Genomic DNA, 12,804 nt, shown 5'->3' on the forward strand with positions numbered 1-12,804 from the left:
CAGTGTCCCAGAAATTCCCTCAGAATCTCGCCAGCTCTGGGAGGGGCCCATATGGGGCCCATATGGGGACATTCAAATTAGTGTTGAAGGATTTGCACAAAACTGTTGAGAACAATCTTTTTTCCAGTATCGCAGTTAATTAATTAGAAACGAGACCTCAATTTCTGTGCCAGGGTTTTGATGACCGGCACCCAGGGGGCGGCAGTGCAGGAGGTGTTGTTTTACATATCTTTTGTGTCTTTAATTTTTTATTTGCTTTTTGCAATGAAACTTTCAGTGAAGCTGTTTTGGAATCTTGAAGCCTTTTGGAAGCTTCTGCTTAACAGTTAAAATTGGTATCCCATCCTTTTTGAATTTGGGAACCCTTGCTTTTAAGTGCATGTCTTACATAAATGACCTTGTCTAATTGGCACTTTCTCCATAATGGCCATTGTAATTCTAGGTTACCTTTAGTAAGATTTTGCCATTTTTGTAGGTCTTTATGGCTACAGAGACAATAGTTGTTAGACATAAGCAGGTGTGCCAGAAGGTGCAGTGCTTAACTTTTTGGAATTTAAGGATCCCATTTCTTTGAAGTCTTTGGGTCTCTCGGAGCCAAACTAATACCTATGAAGGATGTGCTGCTGAGTTGGGGATTGTGTGGTGTTTTACAGTGTACTTTGCTGCAAAGAAATTTTCTTGAGGTTGGTGGGTAACCTGTGTCTGTCTAACCCACTCCATGATCAGTTTATCCTACACAGGAGTCTTAGAGTCAGGTAGCAAACACTCTGACAACTTTTATGTACTCCACCTGTGCCTACCAATTTTGCAGTTTTTTGGTTTCCTAGATTTCCATCTGCAGTAGCCTTTACTTCATGTGCACATTAACACACCAGGAGTAACAAAACTGATGTTACTGAGGACTGGCCAGTAGAAGCCCTTGCGTGCATCACCATCAATTCCCAGTGTGGAAAAGAGGGCTGGGGAAGGAGCACCAGAAGACCCCAACAAATGGTGACTGCAGACTGAACCACCAGTCCTCTGTTTCTCCTTGTCCCTGAAACCTTCAGAAGTTTCCTTGGCACCACATTGCCCCAAATCTGTCAAGAAACAAAATTCAACTAAGTAAATTTTTTAAAATGTTTGTTTATTTTTGGGAGAGAGCATGAGCAGGGGAGGTACAGAAAAAGAGGGGGATAGAGGATGTGAAGCGGGCACCACACAGAGAACAGAGAGCCCAGTGTGGGGCTCGAACCCACAAACTGTGAGATGATGACCTAAGCCAAAGTCGGATGGTTAACTGAGCCACCCAGGTGCCCCTCAGTTGAGTAAATTTTAAAGATCTTACTGGCTTTATTCAACGATTCATGAAATGAATCCAAATTGAAAAGAGCTTTGAAGAGCTGGACAAAATCAAAGATTTCTAGACAGAATGGGGAAGGATGAGGAAGTTAATAGCAAAGAGTGGATTGTTTTAGGCAAAGCCACCTTCCTTGGGTGAGGGCGATATCCGGGGTCTGTCAGGCAGATTACTTCACTAGTGCTGACCAGGTAATTATGGATTGACTGGTTTAAGATTCCAATACTGGGAGAGGTTGAAACTGTAATTAAGTTAGGTACTGAGTCTTGGTTTGGTGACATGGACTTCTCCCAGGTGACTCCGTTTTGGGCCTCTTGTCCCACTTATAATACCTGTTAGCACTTGGACTTCCAAAATTAAAGATAAATTAAGAAATAAATTTTGGGGCAACTGGGTGGCTCAGTCGGTGAGCATCCAACTTCGGCTCAGGTCATCATCTCGCGGTTTGTGAGTTCGAGCCCCGTGTCAGGCTCTGTGCTGACAGCTCAGAGCCTGGAGCCTGCTTTGGATTTTGTGTCTCCCTCTCGCTCTACTCCTCCCCCACTCACACTCTCTCTCTCAAAAATAAACCAACATTAAAAAAATAGTTAAAAAAAAAAAAGAAATTTCAATGGGAGTGCCTGATTTCGACTCAGGCTCTGCACTGACAGCACAGGGCCTGCTTGGGATTCTCTCTCCCTCTCTCTCTGCCTCTCCCCCACTCATCTGCATGGGCTCTTTCGCCTCTCAAAATAAATACATAAACTTAACAAGAAATTTAAATGCCTTTTTTAAGAGATTTATCTAAAAAAGTTTTTAATTCACAGTTTTTAATTCTCTTTATAAAAATTACATTACAATCTGCATGTTAATATAAACGTAAATTTATATTTACAGTTTATATTATTTTTGTCTCTTCCCTGATTAGGTACAAATCAAGACCTATCAGCTCCTACTTTCTATTTTTCAATATCCAAATCCAGCTGTTTCCTACCCATATATTTACTCTTTAGTATCCTCGATTGTGGAAAAATTGCAAGAAATAGACCAGAGAAAGCCAGAAGACACTACTGAGCTTCAGGTCTTTCAAGAAGGCATAAAGGTCTTGGAAGCACTTGTAGCCATTGCTGAAGAACAGCACCGTAAGTGTCATCACTAAATTCATACTAAATAAAAACCTGTCCCAAATCAGAAACTTAATGTTATTTTAAATGTAAAACATTCCGTTGGTCACTTAACATTATTTTTCCACATTAAAGGTCAGTGGTTAATTCCCAGTATTGATATTATTGAGTGTTAATTTGAGAGATTAGAAGGATTTTTCTTCCCCCTTCAGTGGGGAAAAACGTGTACAGATCAACAGATCAAGTGAGTTTACAACTTTGTATAACGAACATTTACACACTTCAACCCAGAACTTATATCATTTATTTACTTGCCAGGTTCTCAGCTGGTGGCCTGTCTTCTGCCCATCCTCATTTCCTTCCTTTTGGATGATAATACTCTGGGATCAGCAACTTCCATAATGAAAAGTTTACATGATTTTGCTTTGCAACATCTCATGCAGATTGGGCCTCAGTATTCTTCAGTTTTTAAAAATGTAATGGCTTCTTCTCCAGCCCTGAAAGCCCGCCTTGAGGCTGCTATCAAGGGCAATCAGGAAAGTGTCAAAGTCAAGATACCAACATCTAAACATACCAAGAACCCTGGAAAGAATGCAAGCATCCAATTAAAGACCAATTTCCTCTGATTTTTTTTGTTTTAATAGTAAACACCTTAATAAAATAGTTGATTACTTCTCTTTGGGGACAAAAGTGACATTTTAGACACAAGTGCACTTGGAGGTCTGGTTGATTGTCTTAAATAGCTGTGACTTTTCAAAGTAATGTCAAACTTAACATTTTTTGTGGGTTTTTTGTTTCTGTTTTTCAGTTTAGTAAAACCACAGAGCTCTCACCAGGAATTTCAAGAAAGTGCTAAAAAATTGAACGTACTAAACAGCCCACTGCTTTAAAAATGAGATGGTTTTCTTCTGACAGTCCATACACATTATGGTATACTTAATATTTTGACAGATACAGATTAGACTCTAGTATAAATTATCTGCATTTATAGTGTATCCCAATTGCTGATTGAAAATGCTGCCTTATTCAGTAATTATATTAAACTTTCTTGAATTTCTCAAACAACATAAATGATTGGAAAACTATTTAGGAAACTTGGTTTAGAATTATACAATATGTAGTAGTACAAGTTAACTACAGCCCTACAGTGTAACTTAAGATCTGGTGTCTATAAATATCATGGCTTTTCATCACCTTTTGGTTTGGCTTATATTGGGTTCAAGAAATGGAAATTTTACTTATTTTTAATAGAATAGGGCATCTCCACTTAATTTCTCAGAGGATTTTCTGTTGCCTCTCTTCCTGACAATTTTGTTCATTTTCATTTATGACAGACATTCATATCAATGAGTTTAATATAGATTCACATCTATATTTAGGTCAACTATGGGTTTATGTAAAACAACAAATTTAGATCATCAACAAATGCAAGTATGTTTTTTTATGAAACATATTTTAATATAGAAAAAAACCTAATGATATAGTCATATTGGTTGAAAAAATATTTTTTAACTCTTGATGATCATTGACTCTCCTTCCACTTCAGTGTTATATGTATGAATCAAGCACTATGTCACAACATAGCATTTCCCTGTTAAAAGTTACAAACTGGAGTGATAGGGACATGTTCAGAATTGAGAAAAAATACTTTGAGTCAAGAAAGAACAATGTGATGTACTCTATTTTATTATGTTTGTATATAAATACTCTTGTAAATTGTTCAGAATGAAAACACTTGACAAAATCTAACACTACAATCAGTTTTTTAATTTACATAAATAAAGCTAATTTTCTTTATCATTCTTGTATTTGAGATTATTTTGCCTACAGAAGATAGACTGATTCATCTCACAGATTCCAGAAAATCAGTTCTCTGGAGCAAATAATATCCCTTCTCTGAAACTTGATATTTTTATTAGAGGAGCCCTTTCTTTGAAGCATTCTTAGCAATGGTTTGGATTCTCTATCTTCCTAATTGTGCAAATTTGAGTATACACTTACTGTTTCCTTCACCTGAATGCCCTTCTCTCTGTTGTATCTGGCAGATTCCCATTCCTTGTAGGCTTGGTTTAAATGCCACTTCCCCTTGTTAACTATCCTTAACACTTCTTACCCCCCTCTTACACCAAGGAGATTTAACCGCTTCCTCGCCTGTGTTCCTGTAATATTTTACATGTTCTTCTGTGCATGGAACATCGCACTGCATTTTAATATCTCCCTTTTAGACCACCTTCTCAAGGGAGGAATTGTGTTTTGTAACTGCCTTTGTGGCATCAAGTAGATACTTAATCACTGTTGAACTGTACTGATACAAGATGGATTTCAGCTCAGAAATCTACTTCTTTGTCAAGGCAAATGCTAGACTAGGTTGTTCTCAGGATACAACTCACTAATTTGATTTTTGAGTTCTTTTGTCTGTTTCATTTAGTTCTTTTTTTTTTTTTTTTTTTTAATGTTTACTTATTTAGAGAAAGAGAGCCCGAGTGAGGAAGGGGCAGAGAGAGAGGGAGACAGGATCTTAAGCAGAGCACAGAGCCTGATGCAGAGCTCAGACTCAGAAACTGTGACATCATGACCTGAGCCAAAGTGGGATGGTTAATCAACTGAGCCACCCTGGCATCCCATTTAGTTTGTTCTTAAACATTAAGATTTCCTAGCAATACCTATCAAAATAACACCACCATTCTTCACAGAGCTAGAACAAACAATTCTAAAATTTGTGTGGAACCACAAAAGATGCAGAATAGCCAAAGTAATGTTGAAAAAGAAAACCAGGGGTGCCTGGGTGGCGCAGTTGGTTGAGCATCCGACTTTGGCTCAGGTCATGATCTCACTGCTCGTGAGTTCAAGACCTGCAAAGGGCTCTGTGCTGACAGTTCAGAGCCTGGAGCCTGCTTCCGATTCTGTCTCTCCCTCTCTCTCTGCTCCTCCCATGCTCATTCTTTGTCTCTCTGTGTCTGTCAATAATAAATAAATGTTAAAAAAAAAAAAAAGAAAAAACCAAAGCTGGAGGTATCACAATTCTGGACTTAAAGCTATACTACAAAGCTGTAATCATCAAGACAGTATGGTACTGGCACAAGAACAGACACTCAGATCAATGGAACAGAATAGAGAACCCAGTAATGGACCCACAAATGTATGGCCAACTAATCTTTGATGAAGAAGGAAAGAATATCCAATGGAATAAAGACAGTCTCTTCAGCAAATGTGCTGGGAAAACTGGGCAATGACATGCAGAAGAATAAGCCTGAACTACTTTCTTACACCATTTACAAAAATAAACTCAAAATGGATGAAAGACCTAAACATAAGGCAGGAAGCCATCAAAATTCTACAGGATAAAACAGGCAACAACCTCTTTGACTTTGGCCATAGCAACTACTTTCCACATACGATGCCAGAGGCAAGGGAAACAAAAGCAAAAATGAACTATTAGGACCTCATCAAGATAAAAAATCTTCTGCACAGCAAAGAAAACAATCAAGAAAACTAAAAGGCAACCAACTGAATAGGAGAAGATATTCACAAGTGATCTATCGGATAAAGGGCTAGTATCCAAAATCTATAAAGAACTTAGCAAACTCAACACTCACAAAACAAATAATCCAGTGAAGAAATGGGCAAAACATGAATGGACTGCTCAACGTCACCCATCATCAGGGAAATACAAATACAAATCAAAACCACGTTGAAATACCACCTCACACCTGGCAGAAGGGCTAAAATTAACACCACAGGAAACAACAGATGTTGGCAAAGATGCACAAAAAAGGGAACCCTTTTACACTACTGGTGGGAATGCAGACTACTGTAGCCACTCTGGAGAATGGTATGGAGGTTCCTCAAAAAATCAAAAACAGAGCTACCTTACAACCCAGGAATTGCACTACTAGGTATTTATCCAAAGAATACAAAAATGCTGATTCAAAGGGGCACATGCACCCCAATGTTTATAGCAGCACTATCAACAATAGCCAAATTATGGAAAGAGCCCAAATGTCCATTGACAAATGGATAAAGAAGATGTGGTGTGTGTATATACACACACACACACACACACACACAATGGAATATTATTCGTGATCAAAAAGGATGAAATCTTGCCATTTACAAAAAGGTGGATGGAACTAGAATGTATCATGCTAAGTGAAATAAGTCACTACTAGAAAGACAAGTATCATGATTTCACATGTGGAATTAAAGAAACAAAATTGATGACCATAGGGGAAGGGAAGGAAAAGTAAGATAAACACAGAGAGGGAGGCAAACCATACAAGGCTCTTAAATACAAGAATAAACTGAGGGTTCCTGGAGGGGTGGGTGGGGGTTAGGCGATAGGCCTTAAGGAGGACACTTGGGATGAGCACTGGGTGTTAAATATAAGTGATGAATCATTAAATTCTACTCCTGAAACCATTACTACACTCTGTTAACTAACTTGGATTTAATAAAAGCACTGTGAACCTATGCTCCCCAGAAATACTAAGACTTCTACTTATCATTTAATGTTATAGTTTCCTGAATTGTTTGGGTAAAGGTGTTACATGAATATCAGTAGTTATGAAAATATATGTCAAGTATCATGGAATTAGGAACTTTGAATTAGGCACTATTCTATAGGTTTTTTTTTTTTTTTTCATGTAACACCTTGTTTAATACAACACTGAATATATCCTTAGTGTATCCTTAGTGATAAGGAAATTAAGGCTTCACACCTGGGATTTGAACCCATCTTTTGGATCCAAGGTCCATGCTGGAGACAAAACAAGTGCTCTGGCAGTCAAAGGGTAGCTTTTCTCTTTTCAAGGGCTCCACATTCCCTCAGCCTTCCTCACTCCTTGCTGAAGGTGTTTTCAGGTGTATTTCTCTAAGTTGCGACCAGAAGCTTTCTAGTCAATAGGAAAACGTTTTGTTTTTTAATTGTGTCCTCCACAGTTTGCATGGGAACAGTTTATATGATTAGATATTGATGTAAGTTTTGATTTGTTTAAAGGTGAATAATTTAATCTGAAAAATACATAAAAAATTGTTTATTTCTGTTTTTATTTTAAAAAGTCTCCAGTTGTGATAAAGTAGTTAGACTTAGCTTGGTAACTCTTCATAATGAAATATATTGATTAGTAACTTGGCTGAATCAAAGTGGTATATTTGTCTTGAGCTTTTATTTTTCTAAGAGAAGAAATAGAGCCAAATTTACCAGTGGAATCTAGTTCTATTTAAGCCACTGTTTCCAAGCTTATCATGGAAAGACTAAGAAAATAACATTGGATTTCTGTTAATAGAGCATTGAAGTAAAATATTCTCTAAGAGAGAACTTCGACATCAACCTTAAAGGGAACATTATGGCACTTATATCAATACAATAAGTCCTGTAAGTGTTATAAGCATAGGAGTGCCTAGCTGTTTCAGTTGGAAGAGCATGTGACTCTTGATCTCGGGATCGTGAGTCCAAGCCCCACATTGGGTGTAGGGTACTTAAATAAAAAAGTAAACATGGGGCGCCTGGGTGGCTCAGTCAATTAAGCATCCAACTTCAGCTCAGGTCATGATCTCACAGTTTGTGGGTTCGAATCCCTGCATCCCGTGTCACGCTCTCGGCTGATAGCTCAGAGCCTGGAGCCTGCTTCAGATTCTGTGTCTCCCTCTCTCTCTGCCCCTCCCCACTCGTTCTCTCGTTCTCTCTCTCTCTCTCTCTCTCTCTCTCTGCCCCCTCCCTCCCTGTCTCTCAAAAGTAAACATTTAAATAAATAAATAAACTTAAATAATTATAAACATAGTGATACGGGAGCCCAGAGAAGAAAAACAAGGCTTATAGGATGGACTTCATGGAAGTCCGTGAAATATCATAAGATACAGGCTTAGAGAATAGTACTTACTTGATGGAATAAATGCAAAACCCAGCAGTTCTTTGTAACATTAATTTTGAGAAGAATTCCCTTTATGCCATATTCTACAGATTTGCCTTTGTCTTCTTATTACTAGTTTGCATTAAGAGGGAAGAAATTTCAACCCTCAAACTGATAAACTATGATGATGTTAATACACAACTGACAACATGTGAAAAAAATACTCTACTCAAAACAAAACAAAAAACCTGGGGCGCCTGGGTGGCTGTTGGTTAAGCGTCCAACTCTTGATTTCGGCTCAGGTCATGATGTCATGGTTCGTGAGTTCGAGCTCCACATCAGGCTCCACGCTGGCAGTGCAGGGCCTGCTTGAGATTCTCTTTGTCTCCCCCTCTCTCTGCCTCTCCCCTGCTCAAAATAAGTAAATAAACACTCAAAATAAGTAAATAAACTTTTTTTAAAAAAAACTATAAAACCTATAAAGTTAAAATGTTGGATCATTTCTGGAAGTTTAATGATTGCATTAAAGCAAACAACCTTAAAACGTCAACAGCCTGCCTGTATGTATCTTCCCAGAGTCCACTGACATTTATAACTGTAGGGCCAAGGTAATTACATATATTGCATTTTCTCTATCAGTTGAATATACTTTCTTTACAAATAATTTGTTAGCCCTTGCAATGCCTCAGTTTATCAGGAGAGTTTTACCTCCATGTTTGCTAGAAATAACATTCTCCCAACTCCCTGCTGACGGTGATCATCCACTAGTTAATTAATTGTCCTGTGTTGACTTTCTTGTTTACTCATCTATTTAACTGATGCAGGCCTGTGCTTTTAGCTTTGAGGAAATGGGGAATTTGGGGCTGTTTTGGTTATATCCAGTACAGAACACAAACACAATTCCAGTTTCTGTATATTCAGAGGAGCTAGATTCCTTTCATTGCATTTCTGTTTGGGTAGGACTCCTGCTGGCTTTCCTCTTTGGATCTCTATAAAATGATGATTCCACGGGCTACTGGGGGAAAAGTCTTGTTACTTGGTAGCCATTCTTCGTACGCACTCACATATCATTCTTTAACTAGTGTATTCCAAAAAACCTTTTTTTTTTTTTAAAGAATTCTAACTATATTTTTTAAGAAAATAGGTCATTACTGCCAGTGAAAAACTAATAATGTTGACAGTGTTTTTCTTGATGGGATCAAAATTTAATCATTTTTTTCCTGAAAAAATATCTACAGGCAAGAATAATTGATGAATGAATATATGCATGCCCAACACGTATCAGAAGTAATGGATTGCTTTATGAAATAAAATATTCCAAGAAGGAACAAAAATGATATTTTTAAAAGCAATTTAAAGTATGTAAGAGCAATTTTGTTAGTGCTATTATTGAAGGTAATGCACGTGGCCTCAGAAAAAGAATGTGCATATGCAGCCGAAACTGAGGCTCTCTACTACACAATGAGGCCTAAAAACCCTAGTATTTCTGCTGGTTACTTGTTTCCCATTTTAACAAAGCTGTGCACTTTTTATGTTATAATCAAATACTGGGAAATTGCTCACCACTCCCTGAATTGCCAGGGTGATTGGTCTTCCCATACCTTTCCTCCCTTGTGTCAGGCAATTCCTAGAAACACATCTTCTAAACCATTTTTTCAACACAAACATGTCTTAAAAATAGATTTTCTAAGTTATGGAAATGCTTTTGTTTCAGCAGTCAACAGGCCTATTGTCAACATCAAATGAGAAGTGGTTAGACAATGTACTTCCAACTTTTTTAATTTATTTTTGGGACAGAGAGAGACAGAGCATGAACGGGGGAGGGGCAGAGAGAGAGGGAGACACAGAATCGGAAACAGGCTCCAGGCTCTGAGCCATCAGCCCAGAGCCTGACGTGGGGCTCGAACCCACGGACCGCGAGATCGTGACCTGGCTGAAGTCAAGACGCTTAACCGACTGCACCACCCAGGCGCCCCGACAATGTACTTCCTACTCTCCAGTCAGGGGTGTTCTCCAGTCAGGGTACTCTGCCATTTGCTACATTCTTCATTGCAGATGCTTTTTCTTTTCAGTAATGTGACCATTCTGATGTCTTAATGTTGTATTAAAAATTTTGTAGAATTGTCTATGATACGAATATGTTTCCTTAGTTGTTTGATTAATGTTCTTAATATGTACTGGAACTTCCAGAAATCACCCTAGAATCTGTCTCTGAGCACACACATGCCTAACCCATTTGGAACAGTTTAGAACTATTTTTAAAGGTTGGGGGGGCACCTGGGTGGCTCAGTCGGTTAAGTGTCCAACTTCAGCTCAGGTCATGACCTCGTGGTTTGTGAGTTCGAGCCGCACATCGGGCTCTGCCTACTTGGGATTCTCTCTCTCCCTCTCTCTCTCTCTGACTCTCCCTGGCTTGTGCTTGCTCTCTCTCTCTCTCTCTCCCCCCCCCCCGCCCCTCTCTCTCAAAAATAAATACATAAACATTAAAAAAAAAAAAAAAGATTGGAGTTTCCATACTCTTCCTTAAAAACCTATCTAGCATATCTCATTATTTTAGTTTCATAATCATTTTCTACAATCATTTTAAAGTGCCTGTCAATGGTTTCTTAGCTATGTCACCTAAAGCACAAGTTAAAAAGTAGGTAGGTAAGACTTAATCAAAATTAAACACTTTTTTTTTTAAATTTTTTTTTAATGTTTATTTATTTTTGAGACAGAGAGAGACAGAGCATGAATGGGGGAGGGTCAGAGAGAGAGGGAGACACAGAATCGGAAGCAGGCTCCAGGCTCTGAGCTGTCAGCACAGAGACCGACGCGGGGCTCGAACTCACGGACCGTGAAATCATGACCTGAGCCGAGGTCGGACGCTTAATCGACTGAGCCACCCAGGCGCCCAAAATTAAACACTTTATGTTTCAAAGGACACCATCAAGAAAGTGAAAAGACAATCTACAGAATGGGAGAGAAAGCTTTCCAAATCATATATCTAACAAGAGTCTAGTATCCAGAATATATAAAGAACTCTTAAAACTCAATAATGAAAAGACAATTTAAAATTGGGCAAAGGATTTGAATAGGGCTTTCTCCAAAAGAAGATATACAAATGGCTAATATACACATGAAAAGATGTGCAACATCATCAGTCACTAGGGAAATGCAAAGACCCAATGAGATAGCACTTATATCCACTGGGATGGCTATGATCAAAAAGAAAATAACAAGTGCTACTTTCTCACACCATTCACAAAAATAAATTCAAAATGGATAAAGGACCTGAATGTGAGACAGGAAACCATCAAAACCCTAGAGGAGAAAGCAGGAAAAGACCTCTCTGACCTCAGCCGTAGCAATCTCTTACTCGACACATCCCCAAAGGCAAGGGAATTAAAAGCAAAAATGAATTACTGCGACCTTATGAAGATAAAAAGCTTCTGCACAGCAAAGGAAACAACCAACAAAACTAAAAGGCAACCAACGGAATTGGAAAAGATATTTGCAAATGACATATCAGACAAAGGGCTAGTGTCCAAAATCTATAAAGAGCTCACCAAACTCCACACCCGAAAAACAAATAACCCAGTGAAGAAATGGGCAGAAAACATGAATAGACACTTCTGTAAAGAAGACATCCGGATGGCCAACAGGCACATGAAAAGATGCTCAACGTCGCTCCTCATCAGGGAAATACAAATCAAAACCACACTCAGATATCACCTCACGCCAGTCAGAGTGGCCAAAATGAACAAATCAGGAGACTATAGATGCTGGAGAGGATGTGGAGAAACAGGAACCCTCTTGCACTGTTGGTGGGAATGCAAATTGGTGCAGCCGCTCTGGAAAGCAGTGTGGAGGTTCCTCAGAAAATTAAAAATAGACCTACCCTATGACCCAGCAATAGCACTGCTAGGAATTTACCCAAGAGATACAGGAGTACTGATGCATAGGGGCACTTGTACCCCAACGTTTATAGCAGCACTCTCAACAATAGCCAAATTGTGGAAAGAGCCTAAATGTCCATCAACTGATGAATGGATAAAGAAATTGTGGTTTATATACACAATGGAATACTACGTGGCAATGAGAAAGAATGAAATATGGCCTTTTGTAGCAACGTGGATGGAACTGGAGAGTGTGATGCTAAGTGAAATAAGCCATACAGAGAAAGACAGATACCATATGGTTTCACTCTTATGTGGATCTTGAGAAACTTAACAGAAACCCATGGGGGAGGGGAAGGGAAAAAAAAAAAAAAAAGAGGTTAGAGTGGGAGACAGCCAAAGCATAAGAGACTGTTAAAAACTGAGAACAAACTGAGGGTTGATGGGGGTGGGAGGGAGGGGAGGGTGGGTGATGGGTATTGAGGAGGGCACCTTTTGGGATGAGCACTGGGTATTGTATGGAAACCAATTTTTCAATAAATTTCATATATTGAAAAAAAAAAAGAAAATAACAAGTGCTGAAATTAGAACCTCTGTACATTACTGGTGAGAATTAGTAGAGTTGTTTTGGACAA

General features: G+C 38.7%; 2 protein-coding genes across 9 annotated transcripts in view; one reads left to right on the top strand and one right to left on the bottom strand.

Moving 5' to 3' along the window:
• The window catches only part of HEATR5A (HEAT repeat containing 5A), a 122,506-nt gene extending 118,264 nt beyond the window's left edge, over positions 1-4,242 (top strand). For all 8 annotated transcript variants that reach the window (XM_086709982.1, XM_086709985.1, XM_086709988.1 and 5 more), the window contains 2 exons: positions 2,247-2,460; positions 2,761-4,242. In XM_086709982.1, coding sequence (XP_086566108.1) covers positions 2,247-2,460; positions 2,761-3,068 — 522 coding nt within the window. In that variant the 3' untranslated portion in view covers positions 3,069-4,242. The remainder of the gene's footprint in view (positions 1-2,246; positions 2,461-2,760) is intronic.
• The window catches only part of LOC147580033 (uncharacterized), an 83,686-nt gene that overhangs the window by 7,332 nt on the left and 63,550 nt on the right, over positions 1-12,804 (bottom strand). The window contains exons 3-4 of the mRNA XM_086708531.1: positions 8,540-8,699; positions 2,737-3,024 (exon numbers count right to left, since the gene is read on the bottom strand). The gene's annotated coding sequence lies outside the window, so the exon portion shown is untranslated. The remainder of the gene's footprint in view (positions 1-2,736; positions 3,025-8,539; positions 8,700-12,804) is intronic.

This window comes from Puma concolor, chromosome B3, assembly GCF_028749965.1.
Source record: "Puma concolor isolate L17-30 chromosome B3, mPumCon1.1.hap2, whole genome shotgun sequence".
Classification (NCBI taxonomy): Eukaryota; Metazoa; Chordata; class Mammalia; order Carnivora; family Felidae; genus Puma; species Puma concolor.